The sequence below is a fragment of the Glycine max genome, chromosome 16, assembly GCF_000004515.6.
Source record: "Glycine max cultivar Williams 82 chromosome 16, Glycine_max_v4.0, whole genome shotgun sequence".
Classification (NCBI taxonomy): domain Eukaryota; kingdom Viridiplantae; phylum Streptophyta; class Magnoliopsida; order Fabales; family Fabaceae; genus Glycine; species Glycine max.
Window position 1 is genome coordinate 37,448,207 of NC_038252.2, and position 26,735 is coordinate 37,474,941.

The window sequence follows — 26,735 nt, forward strand, 5'->3', positions numbered from 1 at the left end:
TTTATTACTTTCAGGAATTAATTTGGCTATGTCTCCCAATTTCAGGAAAAAATGATCATTTACTTATCTATTTGACATGTTTTTATATCTAACTAATATGATATTAATAGTCATTTTTAAACTTCGATGTTTTTACCTGAATACAAGTTTAGTTGACTTCTTGCACTTAAATTTACAACTTTTTAGTTATTTAATAAAAAAAATATTATTCCATTATTATGTCTGAAATTAAACTAAATTAGAAATATATTTAAAACACCATATATTTACAATAAGTTTTATGTTGTGTTTATAAGATTGAAATATATTGTCAATAAACATTCAAAAATAAATAAATTAATTAATTAGCATTCAAATTTTTTATTAAAATTTGCAAATGTATATACTTTTAGATCACATATACTAATATTAGTAGTATAAAAAAATTGTAATATATTATTAAATAAATATACAAATAAATTACAAATATATTATTATATTGTTTTATAGTAGAACTTGTAAGGAAAAAATCTAAAAGTATATTAAAGAACTTTTTTTTTACTTTCTTTTAATTACAATGTATATATAAGATAAATATCTGTTGGTTTATGTAATTTTGAAATCCATCTATAAAAATATATAGAAAGATAAAACTTGAAAGGTTATATATAGAAAATGCATAAAGTCGTGAAAAATGAATATAAATGAGTCAGAAGTACATGTTGAAGATAGGGTGAACAACAGTTGGGTTAAGTGAACTTTTGACAACTGAAACCAAAATAATAAAATAAAAAACATGAAAAAAATAAGAAAAAAGCAATGGAAAACTTGCGTGTCCCCAAAGCTATGGTTTGTAGGAAGGAGGGGCTTTCTGATGCAGAGCTGCTGAGATATGGATCATCAAATCGAATATCTGACACACCTTCTTTGAATATATGGATTCCAGTTGCTTTAATGAGTGAGCTCTCTAAGTCTAACACACCTTTTCTTTTTTCATTTTCATACTCTAACACACTTTGATATCTAACCTCCACATGGTTCCATTCCTTTTCCCAAGCCACTTCTTCAAACAGATTATCATTTTTGAAAGGTAACTCTTGGAGATCAAAGATATATGTATGATCCAATTTCAACATATCTATCACCTCATTTTTGAATGGCAGAACTTTGCCATTGATGAACAACTTGGGCTCAAGGAAAGGATAGCTGGCACCCGACACAGGTGCAATAAGAAGAAAAACAAGTTTCGCAGGGAATTTATTCCGAAACCAGAAAGAACTTGAAGGTCCACTGCTTTGTTGATCGAACCACTCTGGTATTCTTGTTCCTGGAAACACAAACTGGGTTCCTCCAGCCTCATGCAGTTCCTATTAGTCATAATTCATAAGTTTAACAGCATTAAGTGCAGCATACATCATCAAATCATATACATTAAATAAAATAAGACAATACTTGATTTAAAAGCATGCTTGTACTCGAGGAAGTAAAGGATACACAGTTTCTTGCATCAAAATACTCTAAGATTGGTGGAAGCCCTCTAATTTCCTGAAGATGCTCGCAATCACTCACGTCAAGAGTTCTTAAAAATTGCAGTTCTTTGAAGAATTCAGGAAGGATTGTGAAATTATTCCCCGATAGATTTAAATATCCTACATGAGCAAACCTCTTGAAACCTGCTAAGAAAAAATCATCACATAGATTGCAATTCGTGGCACAAAACAATTGTGCCTTTGAAGATATTATTGAGCCCAATTTTTCTTCACCTTCTTCCAATTCTATCCATTGCCACCTGTTGCAATAATCAGTGTAGAATGAAGACAGTTCGGGCATCATGGCTAAGCTACATGGTAACTGAACAATTCCACAGCCACTCAAGGCTAACAGACGGAGTCCAGTAAGATTTTGAAATGAAAATGGCAATTCTTTTATGTAAAGGCCAGTCAAACGAAGTTCCCTTATGTTTTCCATCTCTCCTAATATTTCTGGAAAATACTCAAGACTGGAACACGAAGATAGTTGAAGTGTTTCAAGAGAGGTCAAGTTGAGAGGCGGAAAACTCGTAAGCTTCCTGCAACCATAAGCACTCAATTTTTTAAGTTTTTTCAGAAAACCAATTGAGTCATCAACTGCAACTAAACTCTCACAATCTTCAAATGAAAGTTCCCTCAAATTTGGGAGATCAGATACATCAGGTATCTGTGTTAAAAATTTGCACCGGTCAAACTTCAAAACTGTTAGATGCCCCAACTTCTGCAAAGGAAAAAAAAAAAAAAGAAATAAGAAACAAATGAATAAATTTAATTCATGGAATGAGGAAAATATACTCTTTAAACTTGCCTTCGATGAGCCATGGAACTCAAATGACTTAATGGAACTGTCAGGTAACTTGCATATAACAAGGTTGATCGGATCAAAGTTAGACGGTAAAAAATTTGAAGGATATCTGTGCCATTCCAGTACTCTCAAACCTTCTGGAAAATAATTGGGACCTTTGGAAAATTTGCCATTTCTAATAATAAGTATTTTAAGGTTTTCCATCTTCATGAAGGCGTTTTCATTAAATTCTACTGTTTCTTCTTTGTAAGATATGGAGAAATCCAGACATATAATTTCAATTTTACTAGTCCCCTGTTAATGCAAAAAGGCACGAATCAACCACAATACAACTTGTATGAAATATCAATTGACTCGCTTATAGAAATTTACAAATCATCAAGAAAAAGTTAACTATGATGTAAATATGAGATAGGCAAAAAAAATTTCAACTATTCATGAGCTCACTCACCGTGTTGTCTTTTAAAACATGAATTATATCTTTTGGTAACCATAATCTCTTGCGCTTCCCTGGCTCTTCTGGTGATCTCTGCCGCTCAATTTCTCTACCCACGACCTGAATTAGGTCATGCATTTCAACTATACCATGCTTAACCTTTATGAGAGATTTGTCAACCAACACATCAATGTGATGTTTCATGCAGTTATCATAAAGACTGCATAGCATATGTTCAACCTCTGTCAATTTGCATCCTTTTAAGCAAAAAGCAATGTCAAGAAAAACATTCTTTTGTTCTTCCCCCAAAGCATCAAAGCTTACTTTTAGAATTTCTAGGATTTCATCGTTGGGAATTCTTTTATAATGTTCCACCGCAGATTCCCATCCTGCTACACTTTTTCCAAACATATTGGAACCTATGATTTCCAAAGCCAATGGAAGGCCAGAAGCATAAGTTACTACACGATTCAAGACGTCCTCATAACTTGGATCAATTTTCTCTCTTTTAAAAGCATTCCAAGTAAGCAGTTGAAGAGCAGCATTGTGATTCAAAACCTTCACCTCATAAGTTCTTTCAACCTCATGACATTTTAGCAGATGCTTGTCCCGAGTGGTAATGATGACTCTGCTACCGGGTCCAAACCAATCAGGCCTTCCAACAATAGCCTTTAATTGCTCACGCTTGTTAACATCATCTAAAATCAAGAGAACCTTCTTTCTCTGGAGCCTATGTTGTATCGTTGAAGCTCCTTCTTGCCAACTTGTTAAGGTGATGTCCTTCTCACCAAGTAATTTTGAAAGAAGGATGCTTTGAAGGTGTTTTAACCCATGTTTATTTGATTCTTCTCTCACGTTTTGAAGAAAACAGGATTCATCAAAATGGAGAGCAATCAAATTATAAACTTCCAGAGCAAGTGTTGTTTTTCCTAACCCGCCCATTCCATGGATCCCTATGATGTGGACAAGATCATCGGATCCAACATCCAAAAGCTTCATTACCTCTGTCACTTGTGACTCTAGACCAACTGGATAATCCGCAACATGTAAAGAAGCACGACTAATCTTCCTAGAGACCTCCTCAACAATACTCCCAATAAACTTGTATTCATATGCATCTCTGTTTCAAACAAACAAAAAAAGTTCTGATGAAGTCAGCCTAAAATCCTTGCATCCATGTCTCGATATGTACAATAATTGTCAAGGTTAACAAGAACATTTCTTTTCTATTTGAATTTTACTAGTTAAATCAATAGACAAGTAAAACCTAATCCAATAAAAACCATAAAGTAAAATATATTAGTATGGTTTTATACCCATCTTCGAAATGATAGCCAGACAAGTCAGCTACTTGTTTCAAAGCCATCCTCCATTTCTGCAGCTTCTCCTTCTTAGCTTTGAACCTCTTCTGATGCTTAGCCATTGCTTCTCCATAACTACCTTTCTGGTGTCTGACATCAGAAGGATCTACCTTATAAAAGACCGGTATAACCAACAGCCCTTCACTCTTGCAGTGGAGGATGGTTACAAGTTCATCTAAACAAAACGAGGAAGAAGCATAGTTTTGAGAAAGCACAGTAATAGCAATCCTGGACTCTTGAATTGCCTTGGAAAGTGCAGGTGTTATTTCGTCTCCTCTGGGAAGCTCCTGATCATCAATGGAAGTGTAGATTCCCCTGTCATCAAGAGCTTTGTAGAGATTGCCAGTGAAACCATGGCGTGTGTCTAAACCTCTGAAGCTGAGGAACACATCATAGATGGATGCAAGGGAACGTGTTTTTGCAGCCATTATTAGAAGAAAAAAGTTTAGTATGATAATGGTTGATATGGTGGGAGTGTAGAATCAAACTTGAACAAATATGAAAAAGATAGCATACAAAATGTTTATTATTACGCAGAGTAACACGACATATGGTAACAATGACATCCTACCAAAGGAGATAGCCTTGTGGAAAATGTCTCGCTTTTTATTTTTGTTTTCTCTCTGTCTGTCAAATAAGTCAAAATCGTACTAAATATTAATTTCTCCCCGTCCCCCATTAAAATTGTCAGACATAAAAAATTAGCAAATTTCACAAATTCTGTGAGCTGAGATTAATGTGCAAGAACACATTCTTTCAACTCCAAGTTGAAGGCAATTTTGTGAACTTTAGCTCTCAAGAAGGGAACCGATTCAAAATTATGATTCATTTAACTTTCCATAGGATGAGAATTAGGCGTTTGTTCCAAAGGACGTTTAGATAAATAAAACTAAGCTGGTGGAAATTAATTTAAAACTGAATTACAATGTTAGTTTTCAAACAATATTTTCAGAATTCAATTTTTACGTACTATTATCATAAAAAAATATCCTACCAATTCATAAAAAATAAAGGTAGACGAGACCTGTGAAGTAGTTATTATTTCAATAATTAATTATATACATAGTTAATTATTATTATTATTATTATTATTATTATTAATTATAGAAATTATTTTTATATTAAAATATGTTGAAAAATACTACTTTAATCTATTTTATTTAAATAGTTTAAAAAAAACTTTTTGCATTGAAAATTTTACTATAAGTATAAAGTTATTGATTCCTAATAACAAAAAAGGTTATTAATTCCATAAAAAAAGCATAAAGTTATTAATCAACTGCTGGTACATCCTTCCCAAGAAAAATTAGAAATTTTTAATCATAAGTATGAATTTTTTTAATTAATTTGATTTTTTTAATTATAAACTTCAAAGGTTTCTTGCATTAGAATTGCGTTTGACTCATTTTTGTATTTTAAAGATTGCCTTAAAATTTAAATTTAGAAATAAGAGGTTTAAATATAACTAAAAAATTTAATATTTTTTTAAAATTTTCATTAACTTAAAATAGATCATCTAAAATGAAGAAATTAAGGAAATTTGGTGGATATTGCGAATAGAACCTTGGTGGATGTTACACGGACATATATATATCGTACGAATCACGATAATATTACGCGGACATACCGTTCAAACTTGTGGAAAATATGTCTGTGTTTTTTAGAATGCTACCGACACATTAACAACCTAAGCAGCACATTAACAAAATTTAACTAATTCTAGTTCCCAACCTCATTTTTGGCTTATTAATCCTTCAAAAAGATAGAAGTTCACAACTCACAGGATTATTGGAACAAAATTTTGTAAAATGAAATCTCAAATTCTTAAGTTGTAGTTAAAAGGATCGATCAAAAGTATGCTAAGAAAAGAAAAAAGAATATAGGATGGGGAAGGAATTTAAAACACAGGTTTCCTTCATTTACAGTTTACACATGCACCTCATTCTCACCATGCAATACAATGATAAGGAATTAAGGAAGTTTCGTGGATATTGCCAATAGAACCTTGGTGGATGACTACGAAAAGAATTCCATTAAGAATAAAGAAATTAAGGAAGTTTCGTGGGTATTGCCAATAGAACCTTGCCAATAGAAATTAAGGAAATTAACCCGAAATGATTGCAAATAGCTTACAAAGGATGGACAAGCGACTCTTGAGATTAAGTCAATTTATTATCGGAAGATTCCAAAACAAAAAGATTGTATGTAGTGGACAATATCATCGTGCTAGTTTTTAATTTAATATTAAATTTAAATTTTAAGATAAAATTAGAATTTAATCTAAGAATAATGAGTTTATTATACTAATTATTATTAAATCATCTACAAATGTTCATTTATTGGTGTAAGGGGACATAATGGTCCCATATATATCACCTAACAATTTCTCCAAATGTCACACCTTTATTTTTAAGGACACAGAACCTAATAATATCGTAATTAATCGCTCCAAACTTGATAAGTAATAAGAGAAAATATTCCTTACATCAATTAAAAATGGAAAGAAAATCATAATATAAATTAAGATGAAATTTATTCTAATGGTATACATATGGTAATCTTTTCTGATCTTAAACTCTTACAGGTTTCAAAAAGGAGCAGCTTAAGATTCAAACTTACAACTGGGAGATCCTAACAATTTAGGGAGAAAGGCCTATGCATTAATAACTGTTAAATAAATGTGCTTTTCATAATGAAAAATAAAGTGAATTATTTAGCAGTTATTCATGCTTAATTATTAGAAAGTGATGTTTTTTTTTTTTAAATTATGATCTGCAAATACAAAAACGGGAAGAATTAAAAGCAAAAAGATACACAAATTACGAAGACGAGTTGAGGATTTAAAAAACTGAAAAGTGCAGGTGCTATTTTGTCTCCTCTCGGAAGCTCCTCATCATCAATGAAAGTGTAGATTCCCCTGTCATCAAGAGCTTTGTAGACATAGCCAGTAAAATCTTGACGGGTGTCTTTCCCTTTGAAGCTGAGGAACACATCGTAGATGGATGCACAGGAACGTGTTGTTGCAGCCATTGTTAGAAGAAAAAAGTTTTGTATGATAATGGTTGATACGTTGGGAGTGTAGAATCAAACTTGAACAAATATGAAAAAGATAGTATACCAAATGCTAAGTGGGGTGTAACGAATGGAATGTCACGTGGGGAGAAGGTTAACAATACTGCTGAGTCATCAAGTGAGAGAGGATTGCATAACAAACTTGCTGATTTTGAGGAATTGGGACGTGGGAAGAGAGAGAAGAAACCAAGTTGGAAAATAACGGAATCCCACTAGTGTATAAGGGAAAGTAGTGGGAGTGTGATAGGCATGATGTATGATGAATGAAAATTCTCTTCCTCTCTGATTATTCTCTCTTCCATTCTGAATTTCTTTTGCATCTTGTACTTTTGCTCTTATTTTCACACTGAAAACTAAGAGTTGTATCCATCAATAAAAGTACTTCGTCCCTTTCCAATTGAATTACTGTTTCATTAATTACTTAGCATTACATTGGTGCTTTCATCTCACCATGGCAGACAACACCCGTATGAAGGAGGTTTATGCAGAATTGAAGAAAAACGCTGATGCGATTACTCGTGTTAGTGACGATCTTCAGAACCATATTGAACGGTTGGAAGCTACAAATCACGCTCAGATGGAGAAGATTGAAGTGATGCAGTCGACGAATGATTCTCAATTCTCACAACTGAATGCAGTAATGTCACAGGTGCTGCAGCGTCTACAAAACATTCCGATGTCTTCCCATGGTGCATCGAACTCACAGAAAGAGCAGCAGAGAAGTTCGTTTCAGGTGAGATCTGTCAAACTTGATTTTCCTCGCTTTGATGGAAAAAATGTGATGGATTGGATATTCAAGGCTGAACAATTTTTCGATTACTATGCAACACCAGATGCTGATAGATTGATTATTGCTTCAGTACATTTAGATCAGGATGTTGTCCCTTGGTATCAAATGCTTCAAAAAACTGAACCATTCAGTTCATGGCAAGCATTTACTAGAGCCTTAGAACTTGATTTTGGACCATCTGCTTATGACTGTCCTCGTGCTACTTTGTTTAAACTGAATCAATCTGCAACTGTGAATGAATATTATATGCAATTCACTGCTCTAGTAAATAGAGTAGATGGATTAAGTGCAGAGGCAATTTTGGATTGCTTTGTTAGTGGGTTGCAGGAAGAAATCAGCAGGGATGTGAAAGCAATGGAACCCCGTACCTTAACCAAGGCAGTTGCATTGGCCAAATTATTTGAAGAAAAATACACTTCACCACCTAAAACAAAAACATTCTCAAACCTAGCCAGAAATTTTACCTCAAACACTTCAGCCACACAGAAATATCCACCAACTAACCAAAAAAATGACAATCCAAAACCAAATTTACCACCACTTCTACCTACACCATCAACCAAACCATTCAACCTTCGAAACCAAAACATCAAAAAAATTTCCCCTGCTGAGATTCAATTGAGAAGAGAAAAGAATCTGTGTTACTTTTGTGATGAAAAATTTTCCCCTGCACACAAGTGTCCTAATAGACAAGTTATGCTGTTACAACTGGAGGAAACAGATGAGGATCAAACTGATGAACAGGTAATGGTGACTGAAGAAGCTAACATGGATGATGATACTCATCATTTGTCCTTAAATGCTATGAGAGGATCAAATGGTGTGGGCACTATTCGATTTACTGGCCAAGTGGGAGGCATAGCAGTTAAGATATTGGTGGATGGAGGTAGCTCTGACAACTTCATTCAGCCTAGAGTGGCTCAGGTGCTTAAGTTACCAGTGGAACCAGCTCCTAATCTTCGAGTTTTAGTGGGAAATGGACAGATTCTGAGTGCAGAAGGAATTGTTCAGCAATTACCATTACATATTCAAGGCCAAGAAGTGAAAGTGCCAGTGTACTTGTTACAAATTTCTGGTGCAGATGTGATATTGGGGTCCACATGGTTAGCAACATTAGGTCCTCATGTAGCTGACTATGCAGCATTGACCTTGAAATTCTTCCAAAATGATAAATTCATTACTTTACAAGGTGAAGGTAATTCAGAAGCAACACAGGCTCAGCTCCATCATTTCAGAAGATTGCAAAACACAAAGTCAATTGAAGAGTGCTTTGCAATACAATTGATTCAGAAGGAAGTACCAGAAGACACTTTGAAGGATTTACCAACAAATATTGATCCTGAATTGGCCATCTTACTCCACACTTATGCTCAAGTGTTTGCAGTACCAGCATCACTGCCACCTCAGAGGGAACAGGATCATGCTATACCACTGAAACAAGGGTCAGGCCCCGTTAAAGTAAGACCATACAGATATCCTCACACACAAAAGGATCAGATTGAAAAGATGATACAAGAAATGTTGGTTCAAGGCATCATTCAACCAAGTAACAGTCCATTTTCCTTACCCATACTGCTTGTTAAGAAGAAAGATGGAAGTTGGAGATTCTGCACAGATTATAGAGCTTTGAATGCAATCACTGTGAAGGATAGCTTTCCAATGCCAACAGTGGATGAACTGCTAGATGAACTACATGGAGCTCAATATTTTTCAAAACTGGATTTGAGGTCAGGATACCATCAAATTCTGGTACAGCCTGAGGATAGAGAGAAAACTGCTTTTAGAACACATCATGGCCATTATGAATGGTTAGTGATGCCATTTGGTCTTACTAATGCACCAGCCACATTCCAATGCTTAATGAACAAAATATTTCAGTTTGCTCTCAGAAAATTTGTTCTTGTGTTTTTTGATGACATCTTGATATATAGTGCTTCTTGGAAGGATCATCTCAAGCACTTGGAATCTGTGCTACAGACCTTGAAGCAACATCAGTTATTTGCTAGATTGTCCAAATGTTCATTTGGAGATACAGAAGTTGATTACTTGGGCCACAAGGTATCTGGGTTAGGAGTTTCCATGGAGAATACAAAGGTACAAGCAGTATTAGATTGGCCTACTCCAAATAATGTCAAGCAGTTAAGGGGATTTCTAGGCTTAACAGGCTATTATAGAAGATTTATTAAATCTTATGCCAATATTGCTGGACCATTAACTGATCTTTTACAAAAAGACAGTTTCTTATGGAATAATGAAGCAGAAGCAGCATTTGTCAAGCTCAAAAAAGCCATGACGGAGGCTCCAGTATTATCACTACCAGATTTTTCTCAACCATTTATTCTGGAAACTGACGCATCAGGTATTGGTGTGGGAGCAGTGTTGGGACAGAATGGCCACCCAATTGCTTATTTTTCAAAAAAATTGGCACCTAGAATGCAGAAACAATCAGCTTATACCAGGGAGTTGCTAGCTATTACTGAGGCTCTATCCAAATTCAGACACTACTTATTAGGCAACAAATTCATTATCAGGACTGATCAAAGAAGTTTGAAAAGTTTGATGGATCAGTCTTTACAAACCCCTGAACAACAAGCTTGGTTACACAAATTCTTAGGGTATGATTTCAAGATTGAATATAAGCCTGGGAAAGATAATCAAGCAGCTGATGCTTTATCAAGAATGTTTATGCTAGCATGGTCAGAACCTCATTCTATCTTCTTGGAAGAATTGAGAGCTAGACTAATTAGTGATCCTCATTTGAAACAGTTGATGGAGACATACAAGCAAGGTGCTGATGCAAGTCATTATACAGTTAGGGAAGGCTTACTGTATTGGAAAGATAGAGTAGTAATACCTGCTGAGGAAGAGATTGTGAACAAAATACTCCAAGAATATCATAGCTCACCTATTGGAGGGCATGCAGGTATAACTAGAACTCTGGCAAGGCTGAAAGCTCAATTCTACTGGCCTAAGATGCAGGAAGATGTCAAAGCTTATATACAGAAATGCTTGATTTGTCAACAAGCTAAATCAAACAATACACTGCCAGCAGGACTACTCCAACCTTTACCTATTCCTCAACAAGTTTGGGAAGATGTAGCCATGGATTTCATCACAGGTTTACCAAATTCCTTTGGATTATCTGTCATAATGGTAGTCATTGATAGACTCACCAAATATGCTCATTTCATTCCATTAAAAGCTGATTATAACAGTAAGGTGGTAGCAGAGGCATTTATGAGTCACATAGTCAAATTACATGGGATACCAAGATCTATAGTGTCTGATCGAGATAGGGTTTTTACCAGTACTTTTTGGCAACATTTATTCAAGTTACAAGGTACTACATTGGCCATGTCATCAGCTTATCATCCACAGTCAGATGGACAATCTGAGGTGCTGAATAAATGTTTGGAGATGTATCTTAGATGCTTCACGTATGAACATCCTAAAGGTTGGGTAAAGGCATTACCATGGGCAGAGTTTTGGTATAACACTGCATATCATATGAGCTTAGGCATGACTCCATTCAGAGCCTTGTATGGGAGAGAGCCTCCTACACTGACCAGGCAAGCCTGTTCTATAGATGATCCTGCTGAAGTGAGGGAACAATTAACTGACAGAGATGCATTGTTAGCTAAGCTTAAAATTAATTTGACAAGAGCACAACAGGTCATGAAGAGACAAGCAGACAAGAAGAGGTTGGATGTGTCATTCCAAATAGGAGATGAGGTACTGGTGAAACTGCAGCCTTATAGACAGCATTCTGCTGTCCTGAGAAAGAATCAAAAGCTGTCCATGAGATACTTTGGACCATTTAAGGTGCTGGCCAAGATTGGTGATGTTGCTTATAAGTTGGAGTTGCCTTCTGCTGCACGAATTCATCCTGTTTTTCATGTGTCCCAGCTGAAGCCATTCAATGGGACTGCTCAAGATCCTTACCTGCCATTGCCTTTGACAGTCACAGAAATGGGACCAGTTATGCAGCCTGTGAAAATACTAGCAAGTCGAATTATCATCAGAGGGCACAATCAGATTGAGCAGATACTAGTGCAGTGGGAGAATGGCTTGCAAGATGAAGCTACTTGGGAGGATATTGAAGATATCAAGGCAAGCTATCCTACCTTCAACCTTGAGGACAAGGTTGTTTTTAAAGGGGAAGGCAATGTAACGAATGGAATGTCACGTGGGGAGAAGGTTAACAATACTGCTGAGTCATCAAGTGAGAGAGGATTGCATAACAAACTTGCTGATTTTGAGGAATTGGGACGTGGGAAGAGAGAGAAGAAACCAAGTTGGAAAATAACGGAATCCCACTAGTGTATAAGGGAAAGTAGTGGGAGTGTGATAGGCATGATGTATGATGAATGAAAATTCTCTTCCTCTCTGATTATTCTCTCTTCCATTCTGAATTTCTTTTGCATCTTGTACTTTTGCTCTTATTTTCACACTGAAAACTAAGAGTTGTATCCATCAATAAAAGTACTTCGTCCCTTTCCAATTGAATTACTGTTTCATTAATTACTTAGCATTACATGGGGCTCCAAGCATTATTTCACGCGCTCATGTAAATGTTTATTATTACACGAAGTAACAGTGAAATATGGTGCCAAACAGTTATAACTACTAAGGCGGACACATGGTACCAAAGACACGTTCTAGCGTGCGCAACCCAAACTTGTTTTGCATTGCACAGTGCGAAACTTAATTTTTCCCCCTCTATTCCAGTTTTGCCCCTTTTTATATTTTTTATCATTCCTTACTTTTCTCTGTTTTGCCGAGGAGAGTGTCACTGCAAGCATAACTGGTACGACGGAGCCATCAGAACCACCATATAGCATTTTGTCTTTTTCTCTTCCTTCCTCCCCGCTCTTTCTCCTTTCCTTCTCTTTCTTACCTTCTCCGTTGATGATGGATTTCAGATCTTCAATTGCTTCTTGCACCACCATCAACCACGACTTTCGCATCTACAGTTGTGGCCTTTTCTCTTCTGCAAGAGATTTTCCAATGCGATTTCAACCCAATACACTGATTTGTAATCTGTTCTCGATTCTATGTTTAGATTTATGTGGAGGTGGTAGTGTATGGTGGCACTGTAACTGATAGACTTGGGCAAGTCTACTGGTTTCGAGGACCAGCTCCTCCAGTAAAGAGAAGAAAAGAAGAGGTAAGGCACAAATGTAAAGCTGAATAATTCTCATTGATCTTGCTTGTTATTGAGTACATGGTATTTATAATGGATGAAAATAACTAAATTGAGCTACTGTGGGCCCCCTAAGGAATTTTATCCTAACAAAATTGGTGCACTGCTCCCCCTAAGGTCAACAGCTCCAATCCTTCAAGCAAGATTCACGAAGCATTCCTTGGCTGGCTCTGATTCTTCTAAACGTAATCACCAAGGTAATTGGGCTTAGTAATTTTCCTCTTGGTTCCCTTGGGCTGATCTGCTATGGTTCCTGCTATGCTTACCCCTGCTTCCATGTTCGCCTCTTGGTTCTCTATTGCTGTTTCTTCTTCCTTTTCTACCCCTGCCTCTGCAGAGTCACCTTGTCCTCAAGGTGAAATTCCTGACAGAGTTGGGACCAATCCTCCCATGATGTCTCGTCAGGAGATAACCCGCTCCACTGCACCAACACCTCCCAGGGAGCATTCGAAGTAGAATCCTTTCTACAAGAGTTCAAGATGGCCATGGGTGAGATTAGTGGTTGGTCGCCATCAAAGTTGTCCGGCAATTCAATTGCTTCCACGTCATCCGGTGGTCCCTTAAACTGCTTCAAGGAAGAAATATGAAATACAGGATGAATGCGCATCCCTTCCGGAAATTGCAACCGATATGCTACTGGTTCGATCCTCTCTAGTATCTGAAATGGACCATAAAAGCGTTTGGATAGTTTGCCGGGGTACGCTGAGCTCCCTTGGCCGATGTCTGCCGGTGTGGTCAGAATTTGACCAGGGCCCACTCACCACAATTGAAAGTCACCTCTCTGCGTTTCTTGCCATTGTACCTCTTCATTCGCTCTTGTGCTTTCAAAAGTTTCTTTCAAATTGCTTGAATGGTGGCATCTCGTTCGACCAAGCTGGAATCAACAGCATCGAGCTTGGAAGAGCCTGTAATATACTTCGGGAAAGTAAACGGTTTCCGGCCAAAGGTTATCTCAAATGGAGTAGACCCTGAACTAGCATTCCAAGAAGAATTGTGCGAACATTCTACCCACGGCAGAAGCTTGCCCCACCGACCCGGCCGACGATGAACAAAGGCCCTCAGGTATTGCTCAACCACTCGATTCAAGACCTCCGTCTGGCCATCACTCTTAGGGTGATACGCCGAGCTAAGCCGCAATTGGGTGCCACTGGCGCGAAACAGGGCCTGCCAAAAATGGCTAACAAATAGTGAGTCTCTGTCGGAGACAAGGTTGCGTAACAAATTCAGTTATCTTATTGCAAAACTTTCCTGGTGTCTAATTCACAATTCCCTTAATCTTGAGTTGTGACAGTTATTTAATTAAGACTCTTGCATTTAGATGTGCATGTATAATGTATTGATAATGATGGCAAATGTGAAAGGCTTCTCATACTGAATTGCCTTTTAGAATCTTTTGTGCGAGGGTGGTTTCACCCTAATAAGATGAGTTTTATGGGATAGGGGTGATGGTAGTCAATTTTGGCCTTTTTGTCTTGGATGCTTTTGATGAGTTTCCACAATTTCATGCATTGTTTTCAAACTCAGAGTGTTAACTCCTAAAAGCATCTGAGTTTAAGAGCTTACCTCTCCAAATTGCGCTCGCTAGTTTCTGTAACCGTTTCTTGGTGGGATTGGGTCATGCGGCGGGGATCATTCGAAATCAGTCTAAATCGTGAACTTGTGGCTGGATTCACAGCAAAAGAATGTTGATTTGTGGCTGGACCCGAACAATTAGGTCTCAGCTCTCATGTTTTCTCTCACGTGATTAGGGCTCAACTTTCTCACAAAACAGAGTCCACCTTCGGCTGTGTTGAAGTTGCTCCTCCCTCACTTTTTCTCTCACATGTCTCTTCTCCTGTGTTGAATTTGTGTCTCTCCCTTTGCTGTGTCGAAGTCGCCTCTTCTTTCACACTTCACACCTTCCTCTGCCATTTGCAACAGGTTAAAGCTTCTTCCTCTGTCACAGCGACCCATTCAGCTCATCCACTCATGTGAGTCTAATTTTGGTCCATTATTTTCACTTTGACTTATCTGTGATAAGCTCATTATTCACTTTTTGATCCATTCAGCACTAATGTAACTATAAATCTGATACCCTGTGTGGATGGAAGCTATCAATCAACTATTTCTTAAACGTACTTGTGTGGATGTTTTATGCCAAAACATTTGGTGTGTTTGGTTAAATTGCTGCATGTCACTGCCAAATCTCTTTTTTAAATTCTGTAATGATTAGTCTCTTGATTTATTTTTAACCACCATTGCATATTCCTGTAAAAAAAAAAAAAAAAAACTAAAAAACTGCTATTGCATATTGACTTATATTTTACCACTCCTTTTAGTTCCATTCATTTTTGCTGGGAGGATATCTTACTGTATTTGAAGCATAAAAGTATCAACTTTTAGTGATTTCTTTGTTGTTTTATTTCAAACAAAATATTGGCAAGGTCTTTTGCTGTACCTGGAAATCATCTTGGACAACAAAGTCATGGTTTTCGTTGGCCATATGGTCCGGTAAGGATTTTGTTTTCTTTAGCTTTGATATGTTTTTAATTGGTATAGTATGTTCCAAAGGCTAAAAAAATATGAGATCATTTTGATTAAGTGTAGAGAGGTCCTATCATTGGTCATTTTTAATAAGGAAGCTAAGATAATAATATTGTTCATAATTTAGATAGAGTATATCATTGTCTTTTTCTGGCATCCAATCTTTTGATCATATTCTTAGTTGTATTCATTGAAAATATTTTGAATGAAATGAAGCCTACACATTCTGCACATGCGTATAAGTATCAGGCCACGTGGGTGCAAACTAAGAATTATGCCACTATGGGATTTACATCTTGGATTTTAATACATACAGTTCTATCATGACTCATGTGTCTGAAACTTAGTAATGGCTACCAACATTGGATTTTTATATGGTGGTGTAAACGAAGCCGATCATTTCAATATTTGTTTATCAGTTCAATTAAAAAAAGATAAATTACATTTTAATTTCTTATAATTTGGCTTAAAATACTTTATTCTCTGTTTTGATATTTTATCATCTTATATTTTGTTTTAATTTATTATCGCATTGATAATTTAGTATATTTTATCTATTTTCTAAAGATTAATTATTAGTAAGGTTGGTGTTGGAAGTGAAGAAATAAAGATATTTTTTAGATGCAAGAAGGAGGAAACTGAAAACGAAGCAAGTAGTACTACTGTGGTGTGGTGTTATTTTGTTTGGTTGTTTGATAATAATTGTAAGCATCAGTAATGGGCAGTGGGTGGCAGCACATGGCCGCCGTGCTCCACCAATCACCAATCCAACTTCGCTTTCTTAAATCATATCGACATAAGGACAATTTCGTAATATTTTTATTGTGGAAAGTGAAAACTATGAATCTAGCCAGATTATGTAACTATAAATAAATGTTTTAAGATTAAAAGTTAGTCCGTGGTTACATGACCACTTAATAAAGTCATCAAGTGCTTTTTTTAAAATAAAAAAATAACCATTCAAATATAATTTAATAGTGTAGATTCAAAATATTTTGCGTGATTTCTATTTGGAAATGGTTGGTTGTCTTTCCTGGTTTGTGTGGCTATACAAACATTCATGCTGAACTGTTTGTCATCTTTCATGATCTCAATGTACCTTGGAACTCAACTTATTGGCATCATAAAATTGTAGCATACATTAATGTTTCAAGAAATTAAAGATAGAGTCTAATTTCCACAGTTCTTGAATAAATTTACTCCAATTAATTTTGAAACATGAAGAATACTAAACTAAAACTGAAAGAATAATTACGGGTTGAAGTTTGAACAAATGAAATGGGCGGCTGAGATCATTCACATCAATGCATGTGATAAAAGTAAAATACAACAAACATTAATTGGAAGACTTATTAATTTGTTGGTTTAAATTTTCATAGTCTTAACAAATTCATCATAGCTAATTTGACCATCACCATCGAAATCTGCAGTTGCAATCATCTCCTCCACCTCTCCAACAGTTGTGTTTTGACCCAGTTTGATCAGAACTTGCCTCAACTGCATAGCACGGAAGGATTTTAATATGTGAGGGCATGTGTACGTATGTCTTTGAGCATATATGCAGTTCTTAGTTAATACTAATAAATTCTATAGAAAAAAAGAAGTTAACACTGATAAATTAAAAATGATCGAGTGAAAACTGAAAAACAAGATTTTCTTCCTGATCTTATTTTAAAATGTCAAAACCCAATGCATTGTTTTTAAAACCAAACAGGCAAACAACTATTATTCAAAGTATGCCGACATGTGACATATATAAATATGTACATGATATCCTAGCCTCTCACCATACAACTTCATTCCATTTTTAATATACAATTATGGAAAAGGTTTTATTATTAAAAATAATACACGGGAAATTTTATATAATTTTCATTACTTTTTGTTTTAAAATTATTGATTTTTTTATTTTAAATTATTAATATTCTTTATATTTCTACCTTTTTTCATTATTCTTTATTTAAAATATCTAGATTTGATCTTTACAAAAGAATACTACACTTCTAACCTATTTAAAAAGCGCTTTAACAATATCATATATTAAATAAGGTTACTTTAATCTAAATATATGAATATTATATACTTATTAATAAATACTTTTTAATCTATTTACAGTAACCTTAAACATCAATAATTTTAGAAGGGCTGTAGCAATTTATAAAATAAATTTAAATTTGTAATTCCATGAAAAGGACAATATATATATGTGTGTGAATTGAAAAAAAGGTTATACAAATATTTTTCATGAATTATTCTGTTATTGATTCAGTCATGAATGAAAAAAAAGGGAAGATGCACTTTGCAACATCTTGACCCTACTTGCTTTTTGTTCAAGTTTGAAGTAACCTTACTTTGTCAGAAATCTCATGAATACTTTGATTGTTGATTGCAGTCAGAGAAACCAAGTTAAAATTTAAAAAAAAAAAAATTGAATAGAAAGAATAAAAGTTTATACATATACCTCACTTGCTGAAATGTAGCCATTTTGATCCTTGTCAAACACCTTGAAAGCCTCTCTGTATTCTTGCTCTTGATGGGTATCCTAACCGAGACAGAAAACAGAACTGAACTTAGTATATGGCTATTGTATATATAATTGTAATAATGAGAAGGATATTAATCTTAGCAAAAAATGCAATATTAATTCCTTACTTGCACTTTGGACTCTTGTTCAACAGGCAGATCGGCAACATGTATTCTAGCAGGATTAATCTTCTCAGAGACCGACGCAACAATTCTCTCAATAAACTTGTACTCATATTCATCTCTATTATTAATATTTGAACATTAAATTGTGAGACAAGTAAAACTTAATTAATCCAATAAAAATTAAAACATAAAAAGATTGGTATCATTGGGTACCTGTATTTGAAATGAAAGCCAGACAAGTCAGCAACTTGACGCAGAGCCATCTCCCAATTCTGGAACTTTTCTGGAAATCTTATCTTATGCTTAGCCAATGCTTCTCCATAAGTACCCTTCTGGTGTCTGACATCAGAAGGATACACCTTATAAAACACTGGTATAATCATCATCCCATTATACTGGGCGCAGTGAACAATGGATGTAAGTTCATCTAAGCAAAATGAGGAAGAAGCAAAGTCTTCAGAGAGCACAGTGATGGCAATTCTGGAATCTTTAATTGCCTTCAAAAGTGCAGGTGTTATTTCCTCTCCGCTGTGAAGCTTCTCTTCGTCAAAGAAGGTACGAATTCCCTTGTCAGAAAGAGCCCTGTAGAGATTGCCGGTGAAACCATAGCGTGTGTCTTCCCCTCTGAAGTTGAGGAACACATCGTAGATGGATGCACGTGAACGTGTTGTTGCAGCCATTATTAGATGAAAAAAGTTTAGAATGAAACTTGAAGAAATATGAAAATGAAAGTATCCCAAATGATAAGTGTTATAAAGAAGATAGCCGCCTTTGTGGAAAATATCTTGCTTTTTCTCATTCATTGTTATAAAAGTCAAGTCAAGCTCTTATAAGGCAAGATGCTCTCACTTTTTTTTTCATTTTAAAAAATACTTTTTATACTCAAATTTTGGCAAATAAACTATAAAAGTATTTTAAATGATTAATTGGTGGTACAACTATTTCTGTCGCCCCTATAAAATAATCTTTAGAGAATCAAAATATATATATATATATATATATATATATTAACTAATAAGTAATCTGATAATTTTTAATCAAAATAGCTTCAGAATTCGTTTTTTATCAAAAACAGAGTCAAAATATAAAAGAGAGATGAAAATAGAAAAGAGATAGAATCTCAGAAAAAAAAAAGTTATGCGTGAAAATGTTTTACACGGTCAATCAGCTTCACCTTTTCAACTTATGTATGATAAATTTGTTGATTATTAAACTAATTATTTTTAAATATTATCTATTAAGTAAAAAATTGTCCTGAATGCACATAGTTATTTAAAAATCTATATATATGTATATTAAAAGGATGTAGGACACTGAATTAGGTTAGGACAATCCAAAGCATAACTCAGAATCCATTCTAAAGACTATATTAATTTAGTCTAATTTCAAAATTCTAATTCGTCTAAATCAACTTTAAACTGAATTCAGATAATGAAACTAGTTGGATATTGTTCGCCCTACAGTGTGATAACTATAAGGTTTGGAAGGAAAACATTCTTCATTTTGACTAAATCAGCATCGCTTATGCTATTAGGAAATGATAAATCACTGAGTATTACTGAAACTAACAGCTCTAGATTTGTACACACATATATATATGATGTCTACCAGGCTTAAATTACTGAGGTCATATTGTCAGAGAAACTGGAATTCCACATCTCATAAAATCTAAAAACAACCAGCTATGTGTTCATCCAAGACAATCCTTATGATGATAATGAATAAGACATTCACTTGAAGTATATTTGATTCTAGAGAGGCGTAGAACAAAACACATCTATTTTTTATTTATAAGCAAACACAAATCTACTGATATGCTCAAACTCAGAGTGACTTAGCATCCTAGGTAGGCATTCTGCTATAGAAAAGTATAGCAAATTCCACTTTCTGAAGTGCAGTAAGCAGCCAATATAGTAGTATGATTAAACCTAAGCAACACTGTTACAAATTTAACTAGTCTAAGTCTTTCTTCTTCCTCCTCAAACTATTTCTTCATTGGAAGTTGAATGCACCTGACCTTCACCTTGCAATAGGGAACCCCTAGAAAACCTATTCAAAGCAAAAAGGAATCAATATTCTAAACTAAGAGGAAAAATAAACCATGGAAATCCCATTAAACATTCTCACCAAAATCTCATTTGCATGGAGTCCTGCTGTATTTGTATAAAAATGTTGAATCACAGTTCTTTCATTCCTTCAATCCATTATCGCGACTTTTAGCAGTGCAAAAGTCTTTTAGTTCAAGAGAGCAGTCACTAGTTTCCAGCAATGGAAACCACTGCAGCAGGAGCAACTAGCAATAGTTTGTATGGGGATTTTGAACCTTACAGCAAATGGCTTACAAAGGTAGGACAACAGACTCTTGAAGAGTTTTCTGACTTTGCCTTCTCTGTTTCTTAGCATTTTCACCTCAACATTTATTTTTAGATAGTGGTGTCTCTTGGACTTTGCCTTCTCTGTTCCTTAGCATTTTCACCTCAACATTCTTAGCATTTTTATTAAAAACAGAGTCAAAATATAAAAGAGAGATGAAAATAGAAAAAAGATAGAATCTCAGAAAAAAAAAAAAAAAAAAGTTATGCGTGAAAATGTTTTACACGGTCAATCAGCTTCACCTTTTCACCTTATGTATGATAAATTTAAATTGGCTTGTTTATTTCTTAGGCTACTTCCTATCCTTATTAATGCCACGTTTTTAATTTCCATTCATAAATTTAAAAACAACAAGCTATCAGCCATCCTAGGACAATATCACTTTACTTCCTAAACTTAATACTTATTGTCATTTAGTCCACAAAGCTATGCTTATATTTTTATTTAAGTCACACAACATTTAGAATTTTGGACTAAAATAAGTGACATCTTGCATTTTCAAAGATTTTTTTTTCTAACCTAAAAAAATAATTTTTTAATCATTTTATTACTTTGAGGAATAAATTTGGCCGTGTCTCCCAATTTCATGAAAAAATTATCATTTACTTATCTATTTCACATGTTTTTATATCTAACTAATATGATATTAATAGTCATTTTTAAACTTAGATGTTTTTATGTGAATACTTAGTTTAGTTGACTTCTTGCACTTAAATTTACAACTTTTTAGTTATTTAATTAAAAAAATATTATTCCATTATTATGTCTGAAATTAAACTAAATTAGAAATATATTTAAAACACCATATTATACAATAAGTTTTATGTTCTGTTTATAAGATTGAAATATATTGTCAATAAACATACAAAAATTAATTAATTAATTAATTAGCATTCAAATTTTTTTATTAAAATTAAAATTTGCAAATGTATATACTTTTAGATCACATATACTAATATTAGTAGTATAAAAGAAATTGTAATATATTATTAAATATACAAATAAAGTACAAATATATTATTATATTGTTTTATAGTAGAACTTGTAAGGAAAAATCTAAAAGTAAACAAAAAGTATATTAAAGAATTTTTTTACTTTCTTTTAATTACAATGTATTTATAAGATAAATATCTGTTGGTTTATGTAGTTTTGAAATCTGGCTATAAAAATATATAGAAAGATAAAACTTGAAAGGTTATATATAGAAAATGCATAAAGTCATGAAAGATGAATATAAATGAGTCAAAAGTACATTATGAAGATAGGGCGAACACCAGTTGGATTAAGTCGTTTTTTGAAGACTGAAACCAAAATAATAAAATAAAAAAACATGAAAAAAATAAGAAAAAAGCAATGGAAAACTTGCGTGTCCCCAAAGCTATGGTTTGTAGCAAGGAGGGGCTTTCTGATGCAGAGCTGCTGAGATATGGATCATCAAATCGAATATCTTCCTCCATACTGCCTTCTTCTCTGAATATATGGATTCCACTTCCTTTGATGAGTGAGCTCTCTAACTCTAACACACCTTCTTCTTTCTTTTCTTTTTCATACTCTAACACATTTGGATATCTAACCTCCACTTTTTCTTCACCTGCTTCCGATTCTACCCATTGCCAGCTGTTGCAATTTCTAATTTGGAATCGAAACAGATTGGGCATCATGGCTAAGCTACATCGTAACCGAACAATTCTACACCTCCTCAGGGTTATCTCACGGAGTCCAATAAGATTTTGAAATGAAAATGGCAATTCTTTTATGGGAAGGCGTTCCAAATGAAGTGCCGTTATGTTTTCCATCTCGCCTAATATTTCTGGAAAATACTCTAGACTCGAACAGTGAGAAAGTTCAAGTGTTTCAAGAGAGGTCAAGTTGAGAGGCGGAAAACTCGTAAGCTTCCTGCAACCAGCAGCATTCAATATTTCAAGTTTATTCAGAAAACCAATTGAGTCATCAATTGCAACTAAACTCTCACACCCTACAAATGAAAGTTCCCTCAAATTTGGGAGATCAGATACATCAGGTATCTGTGTTAAAAATTTGCACTTGTCAAACTTCAAAACTGTTAGATGCCCCAACTTCTGCAAAGGCAAAAAAAAAACAAGAAATAAGAACCAAATGAATAAATTTAATTCATGGAATGAGGAAAATATACTCTTTAAACTTGCCTTCGATGAGCCATGGAACTCTAATGATGTAATGGAACTGTCAGGTAACTTGCATATAACAAGGTTGATTGGATCAAAGTTAGACGGTAAACAATTTGAAGGATATCTATGCCATTCCAGTACTCTCAAACCTTCTGGAAAATAATTGGGACCTTTGGAAAATTTGCCATTTCTAATAATAAGTATTTTAAGGTTTTCCATCTTCATGAACGCGTTTTCATTCCATTCCACTGTTTCTTCTTTGTCAGATATGGAGGAATCCAGACATATGATTTCAAGTTTACTAGTTCCCTGTTAATGCAAAAAGGCACGAATCAACCACAATACAACTTGTGTGAAATATCAATTCACTCGCTTAGAGAAATTTAAAAATTATCAAGAAAAAGTTAACTATGATGTAAATATGAGATAGACAAAAAACATTTCATCTATTCACGAGCTCACTCACCGTGTTGTGTTTTAAAACTTGAATTATATCTTTTGGTGACCATAATCTCTTGCACTTCCCGGGCTCTTCTGGTGATCTCTGCCGCTCAATGTCTCTACCCATGTCCTGAATCAGGTCGTGCATTTCAACATTATCACGCCAGCTAACCTTTAATAAGAGAGATTTTTCAACCAACACCCCAATATGATGCATCTTGCAGTTACTATAAAGAGCACGGAATATATCATAAACCTCTGTCCATTTATACCCTTTGAAGCAACAAGCAATGTCAAGAAAAACATTCTTTTGTTCTTCCTCCAAAGCATCAAAGCTTACTTCTAGAATCTTTAAGATTTCATTACTGGGAATTCTTTTATAAGTTTCAAGGGCAGATTCCCATTCTGCTACAGTTTTTCCATACAAGTTGGAACCTATGACTTCCAAAGCCAATGGAAGGCCAGAAGCATAGGTTACTACACGATTCAAGACGTCCTTATAACTTGGATCAATTTTTTCTCTTTTAAAAGCATTCCAAGTAAGCAATTGAAAAGCATCATCGTGATTCAAAACATTCACCTCATAAGTTCTTTCAACCTCATGATATTTTAGCAGATGCTTGTCCCGAGTGGTAATGATGACTCTGCTACCGGGACCAAACCAATCAGGTTTTCCAACAATAGCCTTTAATTGCTCACGCTTGTCAACATCGTCTAAAATCAAGAGAATCTTCTTTAGTCGGAGCCTATGTTGTATCATTGAAGCTCCTTCTTGCCAACTTGTTAAGGTGATGTCCTTCTCACCAAGTAATTTTGAAAGAAGGACGCTTTGAAGGTGTTTTAACCCATGTTTATTTGACTCTTCTCTCACGTTTTGAAGAAAACAGGATTCATCAAAATGGGGAGCAATAAAATTATAAACTGCCATAGCAAGTGTTGTTTTTCCTAACCCGCCCATTCCATGGATCCCTATGATGTGGACAACATCATCGGATCCAACATCCAAAAGCTTCATTACCTCTGTCACTTGTGACTCTAGACCAACTGGATAATCCGCAACGTGTAAAGAAGCAAGACCAAACATCCTAGAGACCTGCTTGACAATACGCCCAATAAGCATGTATTCATATGAACCTCTGTTTCAAACAAACAAAAAAGTTCTGATGAAGTCAGCCTAAAATCCTTGCATCCATGTCTTGATAGGTACATTAATTGTCAAGGTTAACAAGAGCATTTCTTTTCTATTTAAATTTTACTAGTTAAATCAATAGACAAGTAAAACCTAATCCAATAAAAACCATAAAGTAAAATATATTAGTATGATTGTATACCCATCTTTGAAATGATAGCCACACAAGTTAGCTACTTGTTTCAAAGCCATCCTCCATTTCTGCAGCTTCTTAGCTTTGAACCTCTTCTGATGCTTAGCCATTGCTTCTCCATAACTACCTTTCTGGTGTCTGACATCAGAAGGATCTACGTTGTGAAAGACTGGTATAACTTCCCTCTCGCAGTGTAGGATGGTTACAAGTTCATCTAAACAAAATGAGGAAAAAGCATAGTTTTCAGAAAGCACAATAATAGCTACCCTGGAAGCTAGAATTGCCTTGTAAAGTCCAGGTGTTACTTCGGTTTCTCTGGGAAGCTCCTGATCATAAAAGAAAGTGTAGATTCCCCGGTCATTAAGAGCTTTGTAGAGATAGAAAGTGAAACCACGGTGTGTGTCTTCCCGTATGAAGCTGAGGAACACATCGTAGATGAATGGACGGTAACGTGTTGTAGCATCCATTATTAGAAGAAAAAAGTTTAGTATGATAATGGTGGATATGGTGGGAGTGTAGAAGAAAAAAGTTTAGTATGATAATGGTGGATATGGTGGGAGTGTAGAATCAGACTTGAACATATGGTAACAATGACATCGTACCAAAGTAGATAAGCCTTGTGGAAAATATCTCGCTTTTTTTTTCTTTTCTCTCTCTGTCAAATAAGTCAAAATCGTACTAAATTTTAACTTCTCCCCGTCCCCCATTAAAATTGTTAGACATAAAAAATTAGCAAATTTCACAAATTCTGTGAGCTGAGATTAATGTGCAAGAACACATTCTTTCAACTCCAAGTTCAAGGCTATTAATTCCTAATAACAAAAAAGGTTATTAATTCCTTAAAAAAAGCATAAAGTTATTAATCAACTGCTGGTACATCCTTCCCCAGAAAAATTATAAATTTTTAATCATAAGTATGAGTTTTTTCTAATTATAAGCTTCAAAGGTTTTATTGCATTAGAATTCCGTTTGACTCATTTTTATTTTGAAGATTGCCTTAAAATTAAAATTTAGAAATAAGAGGTTTAAATATAACTAAAAGAATTAATATATATTTTTTTAAAAATTTCATTAACTTAAAATAGATCATCTGAAATGAAGAAATTAAGGAAGTTTCGGACATGCGGTTCAAACTTGTGGAAAATATGTGTGTGTTTTTTTTTTGTTCGTTGCTTTCTGAAATTTATGATTGTGCGTAACCCGAGGTCTACGTTCTACAAATGAATGCCATTTAGACTAAAGAAACATGACTCCGCATTTTCATCTAAATTATTACTTTTTAGAATGCTACCGACACATTAACAACCTAAGCAGCACATTAACAAAATTTAACTGATCGATTCTAGTTCCCAACCTCATTTTTGGCTTATTAATCCCTCAAAAAGAAACAAGTTCACAACTCACAGGATTGTTGGAACAAAATTTTGTAAAATGAAATCTCAAATTCTTAAGTTGTAGTTAAAAGGATCCATCAAAAGTATGCTAAGAAAAGAAAAAAGAATATAGGATGGGGAAGGAATTTAAAACAGAGGTTTCCCTCAATTACAGTTTACACACCTGATTCTCACCATGCAATACAATGATAAGGAATTAAGGAAGTTTCGTGGATATTGCCAATAGAACCTTGCCAATAGAAATTAAGGAAATTATTGCAAATGGCTTACAAAGGATGGACAAGCGACTCTTGAGATTAATTTGAAGGGTATTAATTAAAATTCATTTTCTCCTTATATGTTCTCAGCATTTGGATGACATTAATCTTAATCTGCAAATTATATTTTGAGTCAAATTATTATCCATTAGAATTAGATGTTGGAAGATTCCAAAACAAAAAGATTGTATGTAGTGGACAATTTCATCTTTTGTGCTAGTTTATAATTTAATATTAAATTCAAATTCTAAGATAAAATTAGAATTCATTCTAGGAATAATGAGTTTATTATACTACTTATTATTAAAAAATCTAGAATATTCATTTATCGGTGTAATGGGACATAATGGTCCCACATATATCACCTAACAATTTCTCCAAACTTCACACCTTTATTTTTAAGGACACAGAACTTAAGAATATCATAATTAAAAATATTGCTGACATAAATTAA

At 34.5% G+C, this 26,735-nt stretch overlaps 2 protein-coding genes and 2 long non-coding RNA genes across 9 annotated transcripts in view; 1 reads left to right on the plus strand and 3 right to left on the minus strand.

Annotated features, from left to right (window-relative positions):
• Nucleotides 1-674: 674 nt before the first annotated feature.
• LOC106794133 (disease resistance protein RUN1) overlaps nucleotides 675-26,735 on the minus strand; it is a 43,792-nt gene continuing 17,731 nt past the window's right edge. Inside the window, exons 1-5 of one of the 6 annotated variants that reach the window (XM_041010657.1) lie at nucleotides 4,066-4,694; nucleotides 2,765-3,869; nucleotides 2,317-2,607; nucleotides 1,432-2,229; nucleotides 675-1,346 (exon numbers count right to left, since the gene is read on the minus strand). In XM_041010657.1, the coding sequence (XP_040866591.1) occupies nucleotides 729-1,346; nucleotides 1,432-2,229; nucleotides 2,317-2,607; nucleotides 2,765-3,869; nucleotides 4,066-4,538 (3,285 nt within the window). In that variant the 5' untranslated portion in view covers nucleotides 4,539-4,694 and the 3' untranslated portion in view covers nucleotides 675-728. Of the gene's footprint in view, nucleotides 1,347-1,431; nucleotides 2,230-2,316; nucleotides 2,608-2,764; nucleotides 3,870-4,065; nucleotides 4,696-21,929; nucleotides 22,799-22,885; nucleotides 23,177-23,333; nucleotides 24,445-24,639; nucleotides 25,210-25,269; nucleotides 25,282-26,735 lie in introns of those variants that run through there. The other 5 variants (XM_041010658.1, XM_006599637.4, XM_041010656.1 and 2 more) reach the window with 5 other exon arrangements.
• On the minus strand, nucleotides 13,154-14,876 carry LOC112999772 (uncharacterized). Its single transcript, XR_003264977.2, has 2 exons — nucleotides 14,739-14,876; nucleotides 13,154-14,339 (listed from the first exon to the last, which is right to left on the minus strand). It is a non-coding gene; the product is annotated as an uncharacterized lncRNA (long non-coding RNA).
• LOC121173756 (uncharacterized) lies at nucleotides 15,012-17,109 on the plus strand. The gene is made up of 2 exons (XR_005889097.1): nucleotides 15,012-15,145; nucleotides 15,599-17,109. It is a non-coding gene; the product is annotated as an uncharacterized lncRNA (long non-coding RNA).
• On the minus strand, nucleotides 17,064-19,027 carry LOC100820100 (TMV resistance protein N-like). Its single transcript, NM_001254006.1, has 4 exons — nucleotides 18,561-19,027; nucleotides 18,351-18,465; nucleotides 18,160-18,240; nucleotides 17,064-17,195 (listed from the first exon to the last, which is right to left on the minus strand). Exons 1-4 carry the CDS (start codon nucleotides 19,025-19,027, stop codon nucleotides 17,064-17,066), a joined length of 795 nt encoding a protein of 264 aa, NP_001240935.1.

Coding starts and splice junctions, on each gene's coding strand:
- LOC100820100 (NM_001254006.1), bottom strand. CDS start 19,027: ATGGCTGCAACAACACGTTCACGTGCATCCATCTACGATGTGTTCCTC. Junction 18,241..18,350: donor AACAAGAGTCCAAAGTGCAA/GTAAGGAATTAA, acceptor TGTCTCGGTTAG/GATACCCATCAAGAGCAAGA. Junction 17,196..18,159: donor GCTACATTTCAGCAAGTGAG/GTATATGTATAA, acceptor CGTGCTATGCAG/TTGAGGCAAGTTCTGATCAA.